At 41.7% G+C, this 26,330-nt stretch overlaps 1 protein-coding gene across 1 annotated transcript in view; it reads left to right on the forward strand.

Annotated features, from left to right (window-relative positions):
* SV2A (synaptic vesicle glycoprotein 2A) overlaps positions 1-19,650 on the forward strand; it is a 308,096-nt gene extending 288,446 nt beyond the window's left edge. The window contains exons 10-13 of the mRNA XM_086945381.1: positions 1,315-1,448; positions 3,616-3,819; positions 6,639-6,798; positions 17,661-19,650. Of these exons, the coding sequence (XP_086801507.1) occupies positions 1,315-1,448; positions 3,616-3,819; positions 6,639-6,798; positions 17,661-17,844 (682 nt within the window). The 3' untranslated portion in view covers positions 17,845-19,650. The remainder of the gene's footprint in view (positions 1-1,314; positions 1,449-3,615; positions 3,820-6,638; positions 6,799-17,660) is intronic.
* Positions 19,651-26,330: the final 6,680 nt, after the last annotated feature.

The raw sequence follows: 26,330 nt of genomic DNA on the forward strand, positions 1-26,330 counted from the left end.
TCTGGGATTTTCAGCTAACAGGTCCTTATTCCTGGGGCTGGGTTAATGCAGATAGAATAGGTATGATTTATTTTGCACTTTATATGTACTTTATATTGCACTGAACTTGCACTTTATTAATGACATGGAAGTAAATATAGATTCTGTAAGTGTGATTTGATCCTGGGGTCAGTGTTTGGTGGTGCAGGGGGATAACACAAAAATTAAATTCATTGCATTGCCTCTACATTAAAAACACGGTAACGTTTACATTATAAATCTGCTTGGATTTGCACTTGTTCAATTTAACATCGGATGTTTAACATCAAGACATTCTCTGGTGTACTGAGTGCAAATAACTTAAATGACCATACGGTTATAAAGCACAAACACCTTATTGGTGATTATGTAAATATGTAAATATGTCATGATATGTAGATATATGTAAATAATATATACTAACAGGTATAACTATGAACGTGTTTTAATCTACTTTTGTATTATGAAGTATAATGGGGCAATTTTCTATTATAGAGTGATTCTCACATTTTTGTATTTAACCCATAAATAATGAATTCAAATGTATTTTAACCACAATGCACCAGAAGGTATTACACCATGATATCATGTGTAGAATGTACTTTGTAATTACAATCTTTCATTTTATCAAGAAAAGTATGTTATGCAAATCACAACGGAAAGTATTTCTTCCATGTCTTTCACCATACCGAGCATGTGATCACAAACTTTTTTCTAATGGCTGCTCCTTTAAAAGAACGGCTCTAAGATTATGACACTGTCATGTGAACAAGGCTCCTCGGAGCCGAAACGTCATGCGTTGTGCCTGCTCAAAATAAATTGATTGCACAAAATTGGACCGTGTCTGCGTCTCTCTAAGGTGTGGGAGAACGCCGCACCTGTGTGGAAACTCGAACGTGGATTTCGTGGATATATATATATATATATATGTGGCTCGTAGTCCTCAAACTCCTGTCGGAAAACAGCACTCGTAGGCACGTTGATATTAATTCTCCTGTTTATTTACACAGAGTCGACAAACGCGTTTTGGCTGCAAGCCTTCGTCAGTGTCGATTGTCGATTGTCGCGCGCCAAACAACAGTGTATTTAAGGGATATCACATGATTTTGGTCAGTCCATTACATAAAAGAGGGACTTATAATATTATTGCAAATAGTCCCGCCATATTAGAATGAGCAAATTTGCACCTATTAATGGACATGATGATATTTACATATTTACCAGAGGACATTCCATCTGTGCGACGACGCTTCATAGGCCCGATGGGCAGCAAGTAACTTTTGTTTGTTCTTGCAGGTTCATCGGCCTCAAGATGAAGTCTGTGACCTTTGAGGATACTCTGTTTGATGCCTGCTACTTCGAGGATATCACCTCCAGCAACACCTTCTTCAAGAACTGCACCTTTCTCTCCACCGTCTTCTTCAACACAGGTGAGCCGGACTCATACGGCCTTGCCCTTTCGGATTTATCAATGAGCATCACAAACAAAAATTCTGCATATGCAGTACATGCAGCTGCAAAATAGTAACATGGATCTCAGATAATTACAAGGACAGTATTTGAGGTAAACCGGTGGAGAACGAGGCATTACTGGATTTCTTGTTTAATACAATGCTCTCAACAGAGAAGACGAGACATCACTAGAAGGCAAAGCATTTACAGTCTATATTACAAATATGATGTTTGACATTTTACTCTGTTTATCCATATACTTTATCATCATTCTCTTGGTTCTTGGTATCTATAAAAAAACTTATGATTTTGGTCTGTGAAGAAATTAATCAGCAAAAATGCAGTTTCCACATTTATTTATCTGATAAATGAACGCTCAACACTTCAATGTCTGAGGGATGTTAGTGTTCTGAATAGCTATAACGAATACAATTATAGGAACACCTAAAAACATAAGCATTGTGGTAGTAGAACATTTGGACCTCTTATAACTTCTTGCAAACCAATATGCGTAGTTATTGGCCTGATGGTGATGAGTGACTGCATGGAGAGACACTCAGAAGACTTAATTTCTGTATTATTCAAGTATTAAAATTCAGTAGAGCCGGGGACAAACTGGGAGGCTTAATTATAAAACGAAAGTATAGTAGGTATGTATTGGTGGCCCTCTGGGACAGTCATGAAAAAATATTTCAAGGTGTATGGAGTGGTGATTGAATATTATTTTGAAGGTGGTAATAACTCTAGACCAAGGATGTCCAACCTTTTCTATAATAAGAACTACTTATGCTCCATAAAAGTCATCCTGAGCAACTAACACAAAATTATCAGTGTTGCTAAAGAGATAGTAACTACTTCATACAAGTAGACATTGCATCAGGAATACTAGTAGTGACCAGCTCTGTGTCTCAGACAAGGCCACCAGCAATAATGTACAAATAAATCAAGTCTTATCAATCTCAAATTTGAAGGACTCTAGATGTCATAGCAGTGATATATTCACCCAAGCACCTAAGAAGGATTATCAGTAATAATGCTCCTTGACCCAGCATAAAATGTCATTTAATTATCAGCCTCAAATATATTTCTCTGCAAAATCAGCTTATCGTTTCTAAAAATAGAGACATTTTATGTTTAAACATACCCTATCAATTTTGGAACCCTATCTAATTCAACTAAACAAAATCTTTTAATTTGCTAGTTTTAGCTTCACTTGGGGGAGCTACTCACAGATAGCTAGAAAGTCACTGGGTGCTCCCGAGCTACTCTGCAAAATCAGCTTATTGTTTCTAAAAATAGAGACATTTTATGTTTAAACATACCCTTCCAATTTTGGAACCCTATCTAATTCAACTAAACAAAATCTTTTAATTTGCTAGTTTTAGCTTCACTTGGGGGAGCTACTCACAGGTAGCTAGAAAGCCGCTGGGTGCTCCCGAGCTACATGCTGATGAAGCCTGATGGAGATCTTAGGTGGGGGGTGGTGTACTGAGAGGGGAATTTGAGAGTTTACGTACCTGGAGGTAACAAAAGGGGAGCAGTAACAAAGAGTGCGTTGGCACTAGTAAAGGGGTGCTGAATGTTCGACTAAAGCCAACACCTGGAGTTGTAAAAGGAAATGGCAAGTACAGGGTAAGAAGTATGAAAAGCATCTTAACTTTACAACAATTAGCTGATAGGAGGCTGTCTTAGTGTGAACTTGCCAATTCAATGTCTGTACAACTGGTAGGTCTGCCTGGGTACTTGAACATGGTTTCCGCAATGCTGAGGACTCTTCATAGAGTTTGGAAGAAATAGGGTGGATGAAGATAGTGCTACCTTAGAGTTCGCAGAATGGTGTTAGCGGGGGATTCGGAAGAGTGGAGGGTGAGTTTAGGTTGGGGATGTTGAGCAGGTTGGTAGAGCTGCCAGTCGAGGTCAAAAGAGAAACAAAGAATCACACTGTGAAAGAATCACGCCCCTCCGGGGATCAGTGGATCAGCCCAAAGGGAAATTTATAAATGTGTTGCCAAGCTGTGTAGAAATGCAGTCCCATTCTGGGCTTCGGCTTGTGACTTTCTTTTCCACAGCCCTTTCAGGGATGAAGTAGGTCGGTAATGTCTATGCTCCCCTCTACTCATCCGATTTTCTTCTCCCTCTTGTTAGATCTCTTCGACTACAAGTTCATCGACAGCAGGATAGTCAACAGCTCCTTCTTACACAGCAAGGAGGGCTGCCAGCTCGACTTTAGCGATGACAACAATGCCTACATGATCTACTTTGTCAGCTTCCTGGGCACATTGGCTGTCCTTCCGGGTAACATCGTGTCTGCCCTCCTCATGGACAAAATCGGGCGGTTGAGGATGTTAGGTATGGCAAGGCTATTTGTGCAACCCAAGGGTGGATATTTTATCTGCATGAGTGGGGGGTGTGGGCATGGCATGCATCTCACTTCATGAGTCCATTGTATATGAAGGTCAATGTTGAGGTACCTACGCAGAACACTTTTACATTTGGTCCCTGACCATCTGTATGAGAGCAGATAGCAACTCTACATGGGCACGGAAGGACGCAAAAACAGGACTGTGTATTTTACCAACAGGAACATGGGTCTGGAGAATACTCAAGAACAGTAGTCCCTGAGGATTCACTACACAATGGTGTCTAAAGCTTCTAAGTGCAGAAGAATACAATGTAATTCAACCCTGAAAAATACTGATTCATTTCTTATGAAAAGGAACAGTGACACAAAAGTCCTGTATTTCTAAGCAGGGCACAAGTCCTCATAAAAGATTTGGGGGGACGCTGATGTCATGAAAGGATGTGACATCACTAAAAAGGTGGCTTGTAATCAGCTGCAGTTTATAGTTATCGAGTTCCCGGTAAAATAAGTGGGGGGACGCTGTCCACCCGCGTGGATACCGACTAGAGCCCTGTTTCTAAGGATTTGCAGCTGATATTTTACATTGTGAACAGATATATAAATGCACTGATTGCGCAGTGGAGTAGTTATGTAGTGGAAGTGAAATATGAACGTATAGCTCAGCAATGAAAACCTAGGCTGAATGAAGGCACAGGAGACCTCAAGGATAATGTCTATGGGCTTGAAAACACAGATTGTAAAGTTCCGCTCATATTGGTAGCAGTTTGCGTGTTTGTCCAGAGGTTCTCATCAGTGCTTAGAAGCAAAGTTAGTTGGCTACCCGTAGACCTGCTCCATCATGCCTCTGTGCATCAGTCATGGACAGAACTGAATTCCAGTCCAAAAAATGTAACAGTGAGTGTAGGGCCAGTGGTTCTAGTGAAATAGTGTGCTGCAGCATCAGTAAATGAAGGTACATTGAGGAAGACGAACGACAGGTGATCCTGTGCGTGCCTTATAATAACACTGAGCTATGCCTCATAAAGCATGGATAAAGGCTGTGTTCAGGTGCTTATCTCCTTCAGATGAGAACACAGGGTCCTTCGCAATTCAATGAGCATCATATAAGAAAAGCGAGTACGACCAGAATGACATATAAGGGCAGATGTGAGGGCTCCATTGTTCTTTTGCCTGCCAGATCAAAGTTACAATCAACAAATAATCCCAGCTGTCTTACACCTGCTTCAAAAGACCTTCAGCCTTAGCCACAACTCTAGCCACTCGAAACAGTTGTCGAGACACTACTACCGGACAGACACACAAATCCAAAGAGCTCTTACACTGATGGCCACAGCTCAGAGCACATATTGAACATGAGAGGGAATTATTGATCTCTCATACACCTTCTATACATGGCCCATCGAGTAGATAGTCTCCACAGCCAACGGTGAAAGAAGAATAGTATACCGGAAGCACAGGAAGGGAAGAATAGGTTGCGACTAACATGTGGGTGACAATGCTGACCCAGAAATCATTTATGCTTACTCTACAAGAGTCCTACTGATGTCTTGTGGACATTGGCTGCAGTTCATTTGTCACTGATTAAGTCACCAACAACACTCACAACCCTCTGGATTGAGTAGTGTTGTGAAGAAACATCTAAATTAATCTAATTGCTTCTACATTCTATCAGCAGACATACAAATGGCCTTCAAAATCAAAGAATTTATGTAATTCCCATGCTTTTGCTCTCTTACTTTTGTCTGTATGTAATACAAGTGCCCAGGATAACCAGTTCATGCACCGCTGAGATTTCCAAATGTGCATCTGTCCTTCTTATGGTCTGGCTTGACAGTGCAGCTGTCCTCAGACAGTTAAGTGAGTACCACCAGAGAGGGGCGTTGGCTCCGCCTACATATTGGGAGCCAGGAGTACATGTTATGATTGGGCAGAAGTTGTGTGCTTTCACAAACAAGCGCTTGCCCTCATTTTGTTCACTTATTCAACAGCCTGAGCGTGACCTTTTAGAGGTACACACAAGACATAAGAATGCTAGTAAAGTGTCCTAGAGAACTAGATCATTTGTGTTGCTTTTCTCTGGCAGCACCATACATGGGAGGAGGGCAGACATTACCCACATGGACTTTTAGGACTGGCTTGACAGTGCAACTGTTACCTGACCTTTTAACCTACACCAATTGTATTCTACAGTGCTTTGCTTCCACTAGAAATGCATATCTATTCCCATGCCTTTTACTTGTAATCCTTTACGTTAGCTTAAAGCCAGACTTATTGGATTTGGCCTTGCTATTGTTTTTTTTCATTGTAAGGTCAAGGTTGTCACATTAATCTTGAAATCTTTATAGCCAGACAGTTAGTGCTATCACCCCATGAATATCAGTTTATATCACTCTGCAAAATAAAATACACATTTTCCAAGTTCCATTTTCCATTTTCAGAAATGCTTCTGGGAAGGATTGGAATTCTCAAATGTACTTTCCCTGTCTTCATTTAAATTGGTGTGGTGTATGGTGTGGTGTTTAAGCACTTCAGTTTAAAACGTTTATATAGTTCTTATTTTTGGTGGTGCAATATGTTAGAAAGCCTGTCTGGTAATGATTGATCCAAAATGGCACCAGAAATGAATAATGCAGCCAACTGATAATTTAGGCTGGCACCCAAACATAAAACCCTTGCCCTGAAAAGGTCTAAGATAGTCTAGCCTTAAGGTAAGGATTCCTTATTCTGATCTAAGATGGCATCTTTAGTTGAAAACTTGTCATGTGCTAATATTTCTCTTAATTTCACATGGTTCTCCCTTTTACAGCTGGTTCCAGTGTCATGTCCTGCATCAGCTGCTTCTTCCTGTCTTTTGGGAACAGCGAGTCGGCCATGATTGCCCTGCTGTGCCTGTTTGGGGGGGTCAGCATCGCCTCGTGGAACGCTCTCGATGTGCTGACAGTGGAGCTCTACCCTTCAGATAAAAGGTACATCCTTTCACTCTACTCAGTGTAAAATGGAGACAAATGTCAAGAACTCCAAGTCTAAACCAATAGCTGTTAACATACCACACAAAGCCTCAAGTGAGAAGAGCAGGCTGTCTTGCTACATCATTACAAATGCCTGCCAAATTCATTGGTGCAGATCAGTGTGGCTTAACACATCAGGTGCCACACAGGCAAGATAGTGAAGGAGAGAGTCTCATGAACACTAACCTTACAGCCCTTTTATGATGATTCTTAATTCCAGGGCACATTGACCCTCTTCCATCTGCCATGCTAACCTGTTGAGAAACCTCAATTTACTTAAGTGTTTCTGTATTTATCCACTGGATTTGTGTAGCTAAAACTGTGATATGATTTGTCTTAGGGGATTTCATTTGGGCAGCCCGCGGGAAAACAATGAGAATGGATGTGGAGAGAGGACTCGAAATACCCATTTGCTGATTAATGGGGATGGAGAGGAGGGTCTCAGACGGGTTTGTAGATACCTGTGGAGAGGGTTCTTCTTGGGTATCCGCTTATAGCTTCCTGAGGCCCAGACCCAGTTCTGAAGGCAGTCGACCGCAGATGTTGTGGAGGAAGAAGTGGATTTTTCAAAATAGTTTTTAAAGCAATGAAAGAAAGGAAATCCACGGTATTTGCTACAATGATAAGCATTAGCAAAGTCAATAGGTCTGGCATTGGCCACCAGCCTTTTGGCTTTTTCAGTGGTTGCTTTGTTTTGTCTTGGCCTTTTGAAAACGTTATTATTTAAGAGCTGCCTGGCTCATTGTCAATGTAAAAAAATAATTGGATGAATGCAAAAATATTTTGGGTCTCAAAAGGCAATGTTTTCATAGTAGTTTCTAGCACATAAAGGAACTACTTGTAAAAGAGCTGAATTTCTTTAATGGTAGTGCAGTTTCCCAATGCCTGAAGTATTCTGACTCAGGACACATTCTGTATGTTCAAGTGGGAGAAAGGAACATCTGAGTGGTAAAATAAAAGACCAATAAATTAAGAGGGCTGGCTGAAATCCCCATAAGTACGCATATTATACATATGGATTTAGTGAAATCAAACGGTATTGGGTAAAAGCAGACCTTAAAAAGAAGGTTTAGACAGCACATCTTCTGGCACCTATTTCAACATGACATAAGTGCGGATACCCCGCTGTGATGGTAGCAGACCGTAATGGCTAGGGTGGTTAGTGGAGTCTTATTTACTGTTGCATAGAGACGGCCGCACACTCGCCAGGCTTTTGTAAGTTAGGCACAGAAGGTACCCAATATAAACAAGGATAAAGAGGAAGCAGGTGAATTGACATTAGATAAACATAATGGGTATTCACTCAAATGGTCAAAGATATAACTAAATCTCTTGTGGTTAATTGTAAGACAGCAATTGAAATTTGCCTGTCCGAGTTACCACCGGCAGAAAGTATAGTTACATCTTATGCTGAAATATCATATGCCCATAAGAATTTATTATTGGTGCAACACCGTAAGAAAAATAAGGATTCAGGCTGGTTTAATTCAAGATGCATTGAAGCCTATTGTAACCTAAAATTAGAACTACATAGGCATCTTAGAATTGTGGAAAATATTAGACTTGCCAGGATGGAATATCGACAGGCTTCAAGGGAAAGGAAGAATACCATGAGAAGCGAAGCATGGGAAGCCCTACACACAGCAGCAGTTCTGAAGGATAGTGCAGCTTTTTGGAGGGTGGTGAAGTTAACTACACTTGAAGGACCATCAATAGATATCGCCATTTCAGAGGAGGTGTGGATTATCCATTTTGTGCAGGTATATAATGGCACTGATGTTGCCCATATAACACCTGTTGATGAATTAGAGAATGACCACCCAAAAATGAATTTAAATTTCACCTTAGATGAAATAATTAGAGCACTGCATGGGAGCAAGTCCGGTAAAACACTCGGCCCGGACGGTATCCCGATAAATTTGTTTAAATTTAATGTCGAACTATGGGGGCCTATTATAACACAGGTTATAAATGCAAGCTGTCAAACAAAACTGCCAGAAACCTGGGGTAGGTCATTAATAGTACCGATTTTTAAAAAGGGGGACCGCCAGAATTCGGGCTGCTGCAGACCGATCTCCTTATTAGATTCAACGGTGAAAGTGGTGGGGCGAGTGATTTTAGAACGTTTACAGGATTGGTCTGAAAAAAAACAAAATTTTAACTGACTTACAATATGGTTTTCAAAAGGGGCTTGGAACCATGGAGCAGTGCTTACATTTATCCATACTTATAGGTTAATATACGAAGGCTAAAAATAGTAAATGTACATGGTCTTTGTAGACCTAACCACTGCCTTCGATTCAGTGAAACATGGAAGATTGTGGGAAATTCTTGAGGACTTGAAAGTAGATCCCCAAATTATTATGTTTTAAAGAAATCTTTATAGCAGCGCAAAGGCCAGTGTGCGTTATTGTATAGGGGGGGAGCATACAGCTAACTTTCCCATCAGAAGGGGGGTGAGGCAGGGCTGTGTGCTCGCCGCCTTTCTGTTTAACTTGTATACGAATGGATTAGGGGAAGCATTAACAAAAACTACACATGATTTTTCCTATGTTGCCGGTCAGCCCATCCTGGTACTTCTTTATGCGGATGACGCAGTTATGTTGGCTAGAACTCAAGTTGCCCTCCAAAGGGTCCTTAACAGATTCTTTGTTTTTATGAAGGATCTAGGTCTTAGTATCAATGTCTCTAAGACATATGTAATGAGATATGGTCATGGACCCAAGCGAGTGAAAGATATCTTTGTAGAGGGGCAGAAACTAAATTCAACTAAGAGTTTTTAATTTTTGGGCATTTTGTTTAATCAAAATGAATCGTGGGCCAAACCATAACTGCCAAAAAACTGACGCTTATCCGGTTTTCGAATGCCCTGATAGGCTTTTCTAAGAAACTGGGCCGGAACCCCCCTTCTGAGCTGATCCAGATTTACAAAACGAGGTGTATCAGCTCCACGGTGTATGGAGCAGGGGTCTGGGGTTTAACAAACACAACGCAGCTGCAGCAAGTGGAGAATTTTAAGATTCATACTGTCTGTTCCCCCGAGTACGTCAGCTTTTATCTGCCACGAAGAGTCGGGCCTTCCTTTTTTATCCGATTTAATTAAAATAGAACCAATACTCTTGTGGCATAGTGTCTAGACTAAGGAATAAACACAGTTAAAAAGGGATATTATGGCTGAGTGCCTCAAACTTGCTGGAGCACTAAAAATACCTTGGATCAGATCTATGCGGGATTTTATGACCGATTTGGGCCACATAGAGTATTTCACAAACCCAAGCTCCATACAGAAAATCTTGCGGGAAGCATTAAAAAGGGTAGAGGCTTGGTATGCTAGAAGAGATCAGATTGTCTAGCGAACTCACTAAACCTACTGTTAAACAGCATCAAACTATTGTAACTACTTTTGGAATGGAGCCATATTTGTCATATGTTCCTGCTAAATTCGATAGAATGTTATTGATTAGATGTAGGTTAAATATATTCCATAGAATGGTTTTGTGGCCCAAATTGAACAACTGGTCAAGACATTTTGACCTATGTCCTTGTGATTACCATTCATGTCAGTCTACAATCCATACTGTTTTTTTCTGCAAATTTTATTCTGAATTGAGAAAAGTGTGGCTGGTTCCGCTTGTAAAAGCTTATGGACTAAGACAGTGTCATCCTGCTTTTTTAAAACTCAAGCAATTAGATAATGATCATGCAGTATGGAGACTGGCCATGTTTTTAAAGAGAGTAAAGGAAAAGATTAAGTAATACTGTTGAATTATAAACTTTAATTTGAATGGCTTTTAAATCTGTACGGAATAACCTTGCTCACTTCGATGATAGCGTTGTTGCACATTATGAAAGTAGATACCTTGTACATTTTTATTTTACAGTATGTAATATAATAATGACTTTTTAATGTGTGCTTTTATGATTGTAAACTTATAACAATCGAATAAAGCTTTATGAATTGAATTGAAGTTAGGCACATATTCCAAAATTAAATCTTGACTCCAACCACTACCCCCCCTCCCCAACCTCTTCCCTCTTTTATTCTTTGTCTATCTCCCCTATGCCTTTCCTCTCTCCCGTGAATTTCTCTCCCCGCCTGCTTTGTTTATCCATATGCCTCTGCTATGCTTATGCAACTCATGTAAATATTGCTCCAGCAACTGTTAACCCCTTGCATGCTGATGACGAACCCCAGCCGTCATGCACTACGGTGCTCGTGTGCTGATGACGGCTGGGGTTCGTCATGGCCCGCACCTGTTCATTTGTTTACAGCACAGGGGCGGAAACGGGCCAGCAGTCAAGGGGTTAATACTGTGCAACTATGTTCAGAAACAATGTTCTTCCTCATGTAAAGCGCTCCGATACCTCCGGGTCTATCCAGCACTATATAAAACTTTTCAAATAATTAAATAGTGATCTTCTTGTAACACTTGAGATGTCAGATCCCTTCTCTAATGGTGATGGTGAAGTGGGTGACAATCACAGGTTAGTCATCTGGATAGATAGATCAAAGATTTTCATAGCGGGCAATAGATAGTCAAAAGTAGAGTTCCCAACTGCGTAGAAAACAACAGCGCTGTCAGCGGAGCTCCCGTATTAGTGCTCCTCTGAAGGCCCTGTATTCTATGCCAGGCAGGCACATTTCCAAATGTGGCGCGCTGCAGTCAACCAGAGTAAACCTTTCCACTGCCTTTGCAGAATGGAGCACAGTACACCACAGTCTAAATAAGGCCCCAGATTGCAGCTATAATAAATAAGCAGATTGAATTCATTGCCTGGTAAGTGATATTATCACACACACCTATTTTAAAAAGGAAAGTGTCTGCAAATCATAATTTAGTTATATTTCACTGATGTGAAATATTGGACCACCCATCTTACAGCTTTTTAAAAGTTCTCCAAATGGACATAATGCTTTTAACATGTTAGTTTCTGAAGGAGAAGATTGGGAACCTCTCCTCTAGGTTGACTAGAACCCTTTTGTTATAAAGTATGTACTTCATAATTAATTGGCAGTCTCCTTCTTCAAAATAAAAAGCAAAAGTAGCACTTCCACAGTTGGACATTTGTTTAAACAACATTCCACATAATATCCAGTGCTCCATGCTTCTCCCTGGCTATGTTGCTATAGAAATAAATTAATATATATATATATATATATATATATATATGCATTTTCTATTCTGTCAAAGGTGACATAATTAAGTGCCATTGCTCTTATCTAGGTAAAAAATTGCTTTAAATCTTTTATTTTATATGCTGCTGCAGTAATAGGCTGAGCTGCAAGTGCAGTGCATGAAGCTGGTGGACGAATAATTTGCAGCCATTGTTGCCCAGCATGTAAGGGCAATAACTATATTTTACCCCTAGATCCAAAAATAAAATGGGCAAGGGAAAACTGCTCCTCCCTGGCCCACAGTGCATCCCCATCTTTCCTAAGTAGAGGCTGCTGACGCTGTCAGATCTATGTGTTTCATTCTGAAAGCGGAGAACGTCTGGCTAGAAGGTGTACAGATAAAAAGTAACGGGCCCCTCAAATCTCCTTGTATCATGCATATGTGCCTTGTGGTATTCGAAATAGATTACTACTGGAAACTATCGCTATTCGACAAACACATGTTTCTTTCACCAACAGATATATGAATATAATATATAATTGTAGTGATATGGACATAAGCAATATTACTTCAATTTTAAGACATAGTTAGGCAGCCAGAGAATACTATGTGGAGTTTGGCGAGGAACAGAAATGCAGACCCTGGTTGATTGTGAGGTATACTGGAAAGTACTACTATGAGTCCATCCAGGAACAACAATTGGCCAAACCATGGTTTCAAGGTTAATTAACCAAAGAACAGTATAGGGTCCAGTTCAGGAAGACAAGAGGAGCAACTATAATACAAACAACTCCATTGTAAGGTCTGAGAAGTCCTTTCAGAAGCAGAAGAGAGCATATCATAGAAATGGACATTGCTCATACCAGCTTTCATACATGGGCTATGAGGTCCGAATATATGGCGCAATAACGCAAACAATTACAACACATGCTTTTACAACGCGTTTTTTACATCACAGCTACCATTACATCACATGATATTACAATGCATGCCATTACACCACATTTTTAAAACACTACCATTACAACACATACCATTACTCCGCATAATACTTTTAGGGCAACAGTAGGGTAAGTGTTGGGTAGTGTAGGGGTAAAAATGACTATTCACACTCCAGTGAGTGCAACAGTAGGGTAAGTGTTGGGTAGTGTAGGGGTAAAAATGACTATTCCCACTCCAGTGAGTGCAACAGTAGGGAACGTTTTGGATAGTATAGGGGTAAAAATTACTATTATTTATTTATTTATTTAATTTATTTATTTATAAAGTTTTATATAGCTCAAACAAGATCCCGAAAGATATCAGAGCACTTTACAATAAGTTGGTGGAGAGGACAAAATTAAATATACACAGCAATTGTGAGGAAAAAAATACAAAATGATAAACAGTGAACAAAGGTACACATAGAGGGTCCAACATTAAGCAGACAATATGGACCATAACTGTTAGTTGTGCTATAGAGTTAGGAACCAAGAGATAGCCACTTTATGAGTATCACAACCCCTTATGGTAGGAATTTGCTCATTAGGAATCTCTTGGCTTCCAGTTTGAAAGCTGTTGTCGAAGCGAGTCTGCGTACATCCAGAGGAAGAGAGTTCCATATTTTAGTGGCAGCACCAGAGAAGGCTCGGTGACAAGTTCTCTTTTTGCTAAGGATGATAGGTTTCAGGAGGAGAGTAGAGGCACTTCTGGAAGCCCTCTCCCCACAGGATAATTCAAGCTTTTGCACTAGATAAGTGGGAGTATTGAAGTGTAGGGCTTTGTGTGTCAGGATCACAATCTTTAGCTGGATTTGTGCTTCAAACGGTAGCCAGTTGGGAGATTTCAGGACTGGGGAGATGTGCTCGTTTCGTTTGGAACCTGTAATCAATCTTGCTTTAGAGTTCAGCGAGGCCCTAAGTGGAGCTAAGGCTTATTTAGGAATGCCACAGAGAGTTGCACTGCGATAGTCTAACCTTGATAAGTCAAGTGCTTTTCCACTTTCTTGAAATCCTTTTGAGGCAAGAACGGTTTGATCATTCTGAGTGTCCTCATCAGGTGGTTTGCTCCCTTACAAACGTTGCTGATATGAGCCTTCATACTCAGGTGCTTGTCCACTGTGACTCCAAGCGATAAGGCTGAATCTATGATGATCGGAGTGCAGTTGAGAGTCGTGAGGTGAGGTAACCAGAGATCGATCTTGGGAGTGTGGTTCGGCGGGGAGATGAGCAAGAATTCCGTTTTAGAAGCGTTGAGCAGGAGATGATTCTCTGTTAACCAATTTTGGGTTGAAGTGAGGATAGAATTTAGTGAGATGAGGTTGTCCGGGGTTTGAACTTTTCAGATAGAGTTGTGTGTCGTCTGCATACATGCGGAAGAGTATATTCATAGAGTTAAGTAGGTTAGTAAGAGGTTCCAAGAAAAGATTGAAGAGGATAGGAGAGAGGGCGGATCCTTGGGGGACTCCCATGAGTGCTGGGGAGGGCTGAGAGAGAGAGAGTGATTTGACTTGAATCTGTGAACTCTGTGGTGAATAAAGGATGAGAACCAGCGGAGCACCAGATCCGAGAAACCCATTCTGTTTTGTAGCAGGGATAGGAGAATGTCATGCAAGACTGTATCGAAAGCAGATGAGAGGTCAAGGAGGATCAAGAGGCAGGATTCGTTTTGTCAAGCATTTTTAGGATGTCATCAAAAATGTTTATAAAGGCCGATTCAGTGTTGTGACCCCTCCTGAAACCAGATTGATGATGGTCTAAGAGTTGGTAATCCTCAATGTGAGCACAGAGCTGGGATTGGACACAGTTTTTCGAGAAGTTTCGCTAGGGTGGAGATTTTGGAGATGGGACGGAAGTTATTGAGATCCGATTTGTGAAACCTGAGCTGCTTTTAGGCAATCGGGGATCAAGCCTTGAGATAAGGAGGCATTTGCAATCTTGGTCCAGGTGGGGATGAGAGCGCTCTTGATCTCTTTGAAGATGGCTGGAGGCAGCGGGTCACCGAAGTGGTTAGACAGGTTGATAGTCTTGAGAATATTTTCAATGTATTTTTCACTAAAAGAGGAGAAGGAGCCCCATGAAGCATTGTTCTTAGCGCCAGCGATGGTCGGGATACACTTTTCAGGTAGGTCGGGGAACAAGGCAGTTAAGGAAGGGGGCAAAAGGGCCTTCTTAGAGACGAGGTCGGTGGAGATGAGTCGAGATTTCTCCATGAAGAAAGTGGCAAATTCATCGCAGGAGGGAGGATTACCATTCGAATCAGAGAGGATTGGCGTGGAAACAGATTGCTGTTTGACCAGTTCGAAGAGTTTCTTGGGGCGATTTGCTGCTAGATCTAGTTGTAATCTAAAGTAGTCAACCTTAGCTTCCTTGACCTGTTTGTTGTAGAGGCCTCTGACATCTCTCAGAAGTTTTAGTTGATCCAAAGAAAAACCCCAAAACCCATACCCACCCTAAAACAAAAAAATCTCCATTACTTACCTAATGCGTTGTAATGGTATGCATTATAATGGCATGCGTTGCAGTGACATGAGTTGTAATGGCATCCGTTGTGATGGCATGCGATGTAAAGGCAGTTGTGTTGTAACAGTTTCGATGTAATAGCAGTGCAACGTAACAACTGCGTTGTAATGGATGTTTCCCATGAGGTCCACCCAGGAGACGTGCTACCCGCAGTGAGGGTGGAAAAATGCAGCATGAATTGAGAGGATCCAATCAGTGATACTGCGGTAGGAATGTATCGAATTGACTGAACGAGAATAGATGGAGGGCAGAGGGTCATAGAATGATGGAAAAAAAGTGAAACAGGGAATGGTTTCTGGCCATTCCATAGGCCTCATCTGGCCCCAGCAGCCCAAAAGAAGGAAGAGACCACAGGAAGAAGCCCTTAAAAAGTACCCTGAACCTAGACACCCTACAAGGCGAGGTGAAACAGGTTACCTTGCAGTGACACAACTCCCAAGGGGACCAATGGAAAGGTACAAAGGGACAGTATGTAGTGAGGGTCAACCTCGAAGCAAGAAAGGGGCAAGACACAAAGAAACTGGGATCCATCATCCTGCAAGACAGGTTAAATATGCAAATACTTCTAAATCAGTGATAATTGGTGCAACAAAACGGGATAAATGCATTTTTCAAATTAACATAACAATTTATGCAGGTAGATCTGCACTCATTATGTGCCCAAAGAGAGGCAGAGAGGCGATTTTTCACAATTTACGCCAAGCTGGCTGCCTTTACCAACAGACATCTGTGGTCAAGTCCATGGGGTTTGGCACCAGAATACAGTTGTCAGAATATTGTCTGATATAAGTATTGTATCCTAAATATCATAGTCAAATGTTTTTGCCACAGTGGAGGTATAAATAGAAAGTCTACACCCTAAGATACAATATTTTTGTAAAACAATATTTAGATTGCAATATTAATATCAGATTATTCTTCCATATATGGTATTCTTACATACATTTGACAGTGCACCACAAGGAAGCAAGAGTGAGTTTTATGCGCCATCATATGAAATTTGGGCCTATAATTGCAGGGTTTATAATTAACAATAGTTATTGCCTGCAGGTTCAGCAATGATACTCATTTGAGGTCTTCAGAGAATAGGGAAGGGTCTCCTAACACCCTATGGGTAAAGAGAAGAAAGACGCAGAAGGTTCGCTAATACATCCTCCCCATAGCAAAAACATAGCAAGTAGAGTGAACCCAAACAATGGTTTAATAAATGTTCTAAGTCAATAGCCTACAAAAGTGTCTTTTTTTCATAAATATAAAAAACACACACCAACAATTTTTGTCATGCTTCATCACAGAGTCTTATGTACATCCTAGACAAATGTTTTGCCAGGATGTGCTCTACCATCCTCTGGAGCTCTTGGTATCATTAGGAGGCATCCCATAGGATAATCGAAATGAAAAACAGTTATATAGCGTCTCACTCATAAGTACCTGTAATCGGGGAACCGCTGATAAGATGAAAAAAATCAAAATAGGATATCGCTGGATGTTAATAGTCCCTAAATACTTTAGTTGACAGTTTCAGCCAGACAATTAATTCACTTGGTGTCAGTGGCCTTACTCAGGGCTCGAAGCTTAAAGAGGGGAAGTATTACCTGCGACGTGCGGCCACTGTTTCATCTTTGAGTTAAGTTTGCATCATCTTTCTCCTCTCCGGTACTCTCCATGCATGTAACTATGTAGATGGGTGGGATAGTCAAAATGTTACAGACTTGACTTAACGTATGCCCTTTGAAAGAAGGGAACAGAACAAGCTTGAAAGTAGAGACAGAGCATGAATTTAGATAATGAAATATAGGAAGGACACACATCATGAGCCACATATGGGTTTGCCAGAAACGTCAAAATTACTTTTTCAATTATATGTGACAGAACTGAAAAGTAAATAAATGAGTCCATTGAGCTCAAGTGAGTTTTTCATAGAATTTTCTCTTGAAAAAAAGTGATACTTCAAATTCAAGCGCCATTTCTAGAAGAAAGTGGTTCTGGTTTGACATCTATTTCTGTTTTTGTTCTTTTTTCCCTCGCATTATTTAAAATGATCAATTGGTTTTCACTCCCCCGTGTATTCTATCAATAACACGGTCACATTATTATGCTTTGGAGCAGATATATTTACCTCTCTGCGAGCCTGGAAAGCTCCTTCATTGGATTTGCAGGGCTTCTTTATTAACTATATTTCTTGTATTTCCTTTTTTGACAGGACGACAGCCTTTGGATTCCTCAATGCTCTCTGCAAGCTTGCCGCTGTCCTGGGCATCAGTATCTTCACGTCCTTCGTGGGGGTGACCAAAGCCGTCCCCATCCTGCTGGCGTCGGTGGCCCTGGCGGTGGGCAGCTCGCTGGCTCTCAAGCTGCCAGAAACCCGGGGCCAGGTGCTCCAGTGAAAACCGTCTTGCGGGTGGAGGGAAAATAGATATGTAGACACTGTGAAATGTCTTTTGTTTTGGTCCACAGCCTCTCCCATCCCACCCTCCTCTGCCATCTCTGTCTCTACACACCCCCAACAGTTTTAAGTTATTTTGTGTGTGTGAATCCGCCTCTTCGGAGAGGTCCTTCCTGAAGGAAGGAGTGGTAAAGACCAAGTAACCTTTTTTGCATTGCACTGAACATGAAGGCAGGAACCATTCTGGTGTCCTAGTTTAATAATGTGGGAGCAGAAAGGCGCCAGTTTAGGGGATGTCGATGGAAATAGGGTGGGATCCTATTCAAAACCAGTCCTGCTTCCTTGAAGCTTACTACATACTACTGAAGCGTCACGGCGCCACCTCGCACCATTTAGTTCTATTGTATCCTATATGGCCATTTATTGAGAGCAACGTGCACCCTGCATAGGGTCTCTTGCCGCTGTTGAGATGCGAGAGCAAATGAGGCGGAGACTTAAACAGATTGATCGAATAGCCAAGTTTTTACTAAACGTCTAAATTCTTGCCAGGTAACTCAGTTTGTGGTGTGCGCCATATAACTGACCTTTTATTTATTGCTGCTGTTCCATGAGAAGCCCTCTCTAATATGTCTGATCCATGTGTTTATTCCCATTACTCCTTTGAGGCCGGCCAAGCTCCAAAAGTCTCGGCTCTGCTGGGACTGGCTGTATCTTGTTCCTTTGTCTCTTCATACACTCTCTAAACCAACCATCGATGAGACATTCTTTCATCTCACTTCCGGTTGCGTTCTTAATTTCACTGCTGCAAAACAGTTGCTAGCATACCCTGCTCCACGTGCTCTCCTGAAATAGTGGTAACTTTTGACTGTCAGATTAATAAGCAATATCATATATGGCCACCAGATGGCAGCTTTTCCCCAGAAATCATTTCAATGGATTTTGACGTGAATTGTGAATGGGCTTTTGGTCAGGCACACCCAAATGAGTCACGTAGCTGCTTATTAGCCTTCTGTGCTACACAGCTGGGCTCCAGGGAAACTAAGGGCCTGATTTAGAGTTTGGAAGATGAGTTACTCCGTCACAACGTGATAGACATCCCATCTGACTTATTTCAAGTGCCATATGATATTATGCACTGAAATAAGTAAGCTTGGGTGAAACTAAAATTACCCCGGGCACAATTTGCATAATTTTGGGGGTTTCCGTTATGTTTGCTATATGGAGTTCCAAAAATCAGGTTATTATGCCATACCATGCAATAATTTGCTATTCTTGGGAAACTTTTACAACAAGAGCACGAGAATAGTGCAAACCGTTGGAAAGAAGAAAGGCTCGCACCGCTTCTATTTTATGCGCTAGTTTTTTTACCACAAAATGCGTCCCTGTGCCAAAATTTCTGTGAACATTTCACACTAAAATATAGTGTTAAAAGACAGATTTGCATTTTGCCTTATTACACGTCATTTTCCTGAAAAATTGTACAATAACGTGAAAACAGATTACGCGTATTTCGATTACCCCTTGTAATAGGGTGATCAGAATATTCATCATGTTTGTGATGGAGTAACCAATCCGCCAAATTCCAAAGCCTTAAGTGCCTAATTCAGAGTTTGGAAGGAACTGGAAATCCTCCAGTTTCTAGAGGAAACTCTAAATACGCACTTTAATCCACCAGGTTAATTTCCTCCACAATTTTATCACTATAGCACAGGAAATTCAGCTGGTGGAATCTACTCCGTATTTAGAATTTCTACCAGAAATTGAGAGATTTTCAATTCCATTCATACTCCAAATAAGGCAGCAAGTTTTTCAGGCCTTTCAGTTTGTTTTTTGGGATTTTGAGAGAGTGAGTCACAGGGTTGTGCTCAGAGAAAGGTGAGGTGTCCCAGGCCTTGCTCTGCATTTGCTTTTATTTTCCTCTTTTTTTAATTACTTACCATTTTTCTTTTATTAACCACTGCATTACAATTTTTTGTATTGTGAATCGATTTAAGGGTTTCCTGATACAAATATGACTAACTGCATTTTCATAGAAAGGATAAACACACCCACTTTATAGAAAAAGGATAGCAACTGAGCCCTTGGGAATTGTTCACTGTGGAAACATGGGGGTGTATTTAAAGTTTGGTGGATGAAGTACTCTGTAGCAGATATCCTGTCAACTACATTACAAGTGCATTATAGCCTATGGCACCTGTGATACGGTGGATGGGATTTCTGTTTGGTTGTGATAGAGTATCACATCCGCCATACTCTAAAAAAGGCACTTTTTGAAAAATCATAGACTCCTGTACAATGACTGAGAAATCTTGACCTTAAATAAATAACTCCCTGTAAAAATGTTGACATTCACATGATTTTTAAAATCTGTTAAATTCTCTTTCTAAATAAGCTAGAAAACCTAGGAAGAACTAATCCAACCCCAATTAGAACAGTTTTCCAGGGAAGTGCTTGATAGATAATGTAAGTGCAGATTGGGATTTTTACAGGGAGATATTTATGTATGATCAAGATTTTTATATGCGTATGTATTGGTATTTATGTAACTCAAACCTAGCTAGGGAGAAGCGGAGAGGTGTACATCATGAGGGAAGCTACAGGAAGATACAATCTTTTGCATATCAAGTATGGATTATCAGTTTTTAATTATACAGGTGCACTTCACATATTTACATTTTTTTTACTTAGGGAGACTTGGTTATGTGCCCAAATTCACACAACTTAAGTCACGTAAGAGAAGTCTGAAGTTGGCACGTTATCCATTAGCTAACATTGCCTACCTAGTCTGTACTTTGTGGTCCATACTACAGCAAAATGTGTCTTTACAGTCTATGTTTTCAAATTCTATTCAGGGAATTTATGGGTGCAGGGGAATCAAGAGGCTTTGGTGTTAAAAATGAGAGTTGTAGTCATTCTTTGAGAAGACGAAGAGACAAACAAGCGCTTAGATCTCTTATGGAGCTCACATAAGACAGACAAGGGACACTTGTGATGGGGAGTTCTACCAGAAACCTTTCTGTCTCCCACAGTATTCCGAAAGTAGACCTTACTAAGATAAGTCTATCGAACACTGTTGGGACCACATTTACTAATGTTTGGCCCAGTGCTTGTGCAATACATTGTACCTTATTAATGTGCATGCCGGCCTATCTGAAGCCTGAGCACAGATGCAAAATTTTAGAAATTGTAGGCCATAGTTTATGAGCAGCCTAGTGGTGCACATTCTTAGTTAGGAATTATATCCCATGCTTTTTGGAACCTGAAGGCTTTTAAAATGGGGGCCACACCTCCATGAGCAAAAGCTGCACTAATAACTAGAGGTTTTCCTAAACAACAGTGTCTTGAAGAGTTTCTGATGTGTAGATGAAGCGCAATGGCCTTCATGGACTGTGGCAAAGCATTACAAAGTGACAAACCATTGGATGTCAACCTCAAGCCATGGGTATTCTCATACTTTCTAATAGTTATTAACACATCTATGTTCAGCAAGGTTATTTAATCATTAAATGTCTTCTGCATCTCAAAGCCGATTGGCTGGCTAGGCCAATCACCTCAGCTTGCGATCTAATACGTGATAGCACATTTTTGCCATGTTTGTCTTCCTCAAACTCAATCTGATTTGCCTTATCGTTTTTTTACATGAATTTTATTGCATCATTTCAATTGAAGCAGTTGGAGATCTTCGCTGATTGGCCAGCTGCCTGCCTCTCTGTGTTGCACTAGCGGATGATGCATTATCCATCATGTTTGTCTTCAATCTCTTATTCTCTTTGCCTTATTGAGTATGTATTTATTTATTAGTTTGGTTATTTATATTTTATCTGAAGTGTGGCATATCCCAGAAAATATATATCAACAACGAGGTAGAACATATCAATTCTACCAAAAGAGTATGCAGTTCCTAAGGATACAGGAAGAGAGAATTAGAGAATATATTCACACACTCTGTACACTCATGTACACTACACTTGCAGTTCACATTACGGCTTGGGAACAAAAGCTTTCCGATAAAGAGCCCGTCGGGCATTGCAGCGCCGACCCGACGAGGAGCAAGCCCTATGATGAAGCATGACAGCCAGCTGGGTGTGTGTAGGGCCCTACATATTATTGTGCCCTTTTGTAATATTTATTTCCTTTTTCTATCAATAGCGCAGCATACCTGAGGGTGTCAATGCGCTTTGCAGTCAGTTAAACAGTATAATTACAATGCCCATTAACTCTTCATAGTTTGGGTGAGTACATACCTCCCAGATGCAGTCTTTTTCCATGAGCGGGAGTATTCTAAGTAGATAATCCTCGACAGATCATGAATCGGTTGTGTGGGTTTCACTTTGATTTCTTAGATAGAAAACCATAGAATGGAATATTTAACATGCCAGTTACCAACAAAGAATGGTCAAAAGTATAGTCACTGTTGCCGCGGCGGTTTCATCATAGGGGCACAGGGGTGTTGACTACCTGCTGCTGTGAGCCACCATGGTCCCAGGCTATTTTTGACAAATGCAATTAGCCCCGTATTACCGTACCTCCGTCATTGTATTTCCTTATGGGCAGGCATCTCCACTAACCCTGATTCTCTGAGGCCAACCTGTTTTTCCACGAACAAATTGCTGGCTCTCCCTCTTATTTCTCAAGTAGAATTCGAAACAGTCGCACAGGGCATTACCTCCGGATCCCCCCTTGACCCGCTGCCATCGAAAATATGGAAAGCCTGTGGGCACCAACTATTTCACACCCTTCGGTTGATATGCAACCAATCCCTGAGCTGTGGCGTCGTTCCCCGCTCTTGGAAGCAAGCGCTTATTACCCCGCTGCTAAAGAAACCCACGCTCAATCCAGACTGTCTGTCCAACTTCCGTCCCATATCACTCTTGCCCTTCCCAGTGAAGGTGCTCGAACGCTGGGTCAGTAAATGCCTCTCAACCCACCTCGAGCAGCACCACTTTTTGGACGAGTTCCAATTTGGGTTTCGCCCAGCCCATGGCACTGAAACCGCGGTGCTCACGGCCATGGAGGAGCTTCGAATGCGCGCAGACAGGGGCCAAGCCGCGGCCCTCATTCTACTTGACTTGTCTGCCGCATTCGATACTGTTAATCACAGAATCCTGCTCCAGCGGCTGAGAGCGGCAGGGATTGACGGCACGGCCCTTATCTGGTTCCACTCATACCTCAGCGACAGAAAACAAGCTGTCTCCCTTCCCCCTTTTCAATCGGTCTATTCCCCGGTCCCACACGGTGTTCCCCAGGGCTCCTCTATCAGTCCGATTCTTTTTAACGTTTACTTAAAACCTCTGGTCACGTTAATCAAGTCACATAACATGACCACAGTAAACTATGCGGACGATACACAGCTCCTTCTCTCGTGGGAAGGCGAAGATTCCATCTCCTTACAAGCCTTCCATGACTGCCTACGAGACACGGCACGCTGGCTGCACCAGAACTCACTTCAGTTCAACTCCTCAAAGACTGAGGTGATGTACTGCCCTGCGAGTCGCATATCCCGCCCTCTGCCCGCTGAGTTCTGGCCCCCGGAGAACTCCAATAACCCCCCACCAGTTACCACCGTCCGCAACCTGGGCGTCATGCTCAACCATCAATTGAGCATGGAGACTCAGGTCTCAAAAACAGTCGCAACCTGCACCGGCCTTATGCGCTCACTGCGCAAAGTCTTGCCACTGCTTCCATCCTCTGCCAGAGCACTAGTAGTCAGGTGTACTATTCTTAGTCGCCTTGACTACTGCAACGCCCTGCTGCTTGAATCTCCGGCGACACTTCTGGACAGACTCCAACGAGTCCAGTCAGCAGCAGCCAAACTGGCTCTGGGATGGACCAGGAGATCCTCGGCCACTGCCGCACTGGCCGAATTACATTGGCTGCCTTTGAGGCAACGCATTGCCTTCAAGGCCCTTTGTTTGGTCTTCAAGGCACTGCATGGAACAGGACCCAGACCTCTCCAACGTCTATTCTCCTGGTATACCCCTACCAGAACACTTAGGTCCACCACTGCTTGCCTTGCGAGAGTGCCCAGATATAAGAAGGCCAGGACGGGAGGAAGATCGTTCAGAGTAGCTGCAGCCAAGCTATGGAACAGTCTACCTGCCGAAATCCGCCATATCCCTCATCTCCTCCCATTCAGGAAACGCATCAAAACTTGGCTCTTTCCCCTGTCCGTAAAAATAAATAATTAAATAACCGGTCTCCTTCAGTTCCCCCGTCAATAAACCACAGGAGTAACTATCAGCGCCAGGATACCTGCCAGGTGACAGTCGCGCTTTATAAATATTTTAAATAATAATTAAATAATAAATAAATAAATAAATGGAGCGCAACGTGTGTGGGATGAGCAGCTGAGGCTGAAACTGAGCTGTGCACGCCAGATTGCCTGGTATTTATGCTGTGGCCGACCTGACATTGCCAGTGCAGGCTTCCACATTAAAGGCACCCATGGAGATGCGTCAGAAAAGACAGCCCCATCGGTTTTCAATAGAGTGTTGTGCTTGCATATCCAGCCACTCATAGCACTACTCTTATGCTGCTTAGTATTAGATGTAGCCTAAGAACAGTGCTTAGATTGGCATGGAAGCTCGGGTTTATTTTTCCCGGTTAGGTTACATCTTCACAAGCAGGTAGTGCGCGGCGGTAGTATTAACCTCGGGACTTGGAGTACTTAAAGGTAAGTCTCTATATTCACATATATCGCCCGCCACTTTCAACTACAGCAGCCGCCACTGTAGTGGACATTCATAGATAAGACCCCAGAGCTATTGCGCTTGGTCAACAGTAACTCTCGGATTGTGATGACCATCAACCAGTTACAGTGGAGTGCCAAACCATGCTGCCACAGTGATTTGCCCTTTAAAACCAGGGCTTGAAGAAAACCAGCCTTCTGTGCCCTTCATTGGTTACTCCACAAGAAGCCAGCTCAGTGCATCTCTTTACCCACTTTTACAAGACGCCTGGAAATAAGAGACTCATTCTGGTCAATGCGCTACTCCAGAATGGGAAGTCACCGTTTCTCGGTTCAGGGCCTGTTTTCTCTATGCCCTTCCAGCAAATTTGCCCTGGTGAAAAATTAAAGCACCTTTCTGAGGGCCATGATAAGGCGCTCATTTAAGCCAGCAATTAATAATCATAAATTGCCCAGAACAGGGTATCCTGATGTGTATCATTGTATACATAATCCAGCAACTGACCGAAAAGCCAAAGTTGGGGAGATGTGGCAACCCATGCATTGCTGACAGAATTGCTAGTAATTTCGCTCACCCACACCATTGCTTCGCAGACGATGCTACCGGATGGGAGGGTGATACTGGGCAGTAAAATACTTGCCTGGAAACAATGTAACCTCTTTGCACTCATTAATGGTATGAGAAATAGTAGCAACATATCCATATAGTTTGTTACTATTTACCACTCTGAAAACCAGAGCATACATGAAGGCATTATTGACAGAAAGTCTTTAAATACCACAACCATCTTAAACTTTTGTTTGCTGATTTTCATACTAGTCTGGTTTGCGTAGAAGATGGCTTTTGGTGTCAAACCTATATCAGTCCTGTAAACTTGGAATTTATTTGTTTTTGTTTTAGTTCAAACCTATTATCATGGTGCCACAGTTATCTGTAGTTTTATGAATAAGACATCAGAAACATACAAGATATAAAGATAGACAAAATATGTTGTTTGATATCACAAATTGTTGAGATTTTGCCTTGAACAATTGGAAGTTATTTAGAACCTGGCACAGTGTATCGGTTGATCATGCTCCATGGTGTCTTACCTATTTACCACATTTACAACATTGCCGGTACCAGTACGAGTACCCTTGGTCATTTTCTGCAATGTTTCTAGATAGCTAGTTTCATCCTGTACACATACATGTGACGGTGCACAACTGGCCGAATTAACTGCCTTAGATCTGTCCTGGTATTACTGAGGCATGCTATAACCATCATATTTACTGAGATGTTATAGATTACCTTTTTTGGCTAACGTTGGTTAGTAAGCACTTTGAAGAAGCTTTAAGCAATACATTTTTTAATGATTTAATTATATACTTTATTAGACTGTCCCACACTTCAGGGCAAAGCGATGGTGCATACACTTGGCAAGCAGGGTATCAGAGTATCGAGCAGAGCAGTGAGGCGGTACGTCAGCTTAGTCATCGTCTTGGTAGCAGAGCCATGTTATTATCTACTTTGGGGAACTAAGTCCATTGGGTTGCCCACATGCAATAAATGAAAACCAAGGGGGAAGCAGGTGATACTTAGAAACCTTTTCATTGCAATAAAAAGTTGCACAATGTCTGCACTATCAGCTGGGACACTTACAGGTGACAGGCAGCCAAGTTGTGAAGTAAGCCAGGCATTCAGAAGAATGTCTGTGCAGATAAGGGTGTTGATAATGGATAGGGTTTGGACTCTGTGCCCTGCATGTCCATGACCATAAAAGCCTTTCTGGGTCCTTTATTTTCTGATTTGAGCTGAC

The sequence above is a fragment of the Lissotriton vulgaris genome, chromosome 12 (assembly GCF_964263255.1).
Source record: "Lissotriton vulgaris chromosome 12, aLisVul1.2, whole genome shotgun sequence".
Classification (NCBI taxonomy): Eukaryota; Metazoa; Chordata; class Amphibia; order Caudata; family Salamandridae; genus Lissotriton; species Lissotriton vulgaris.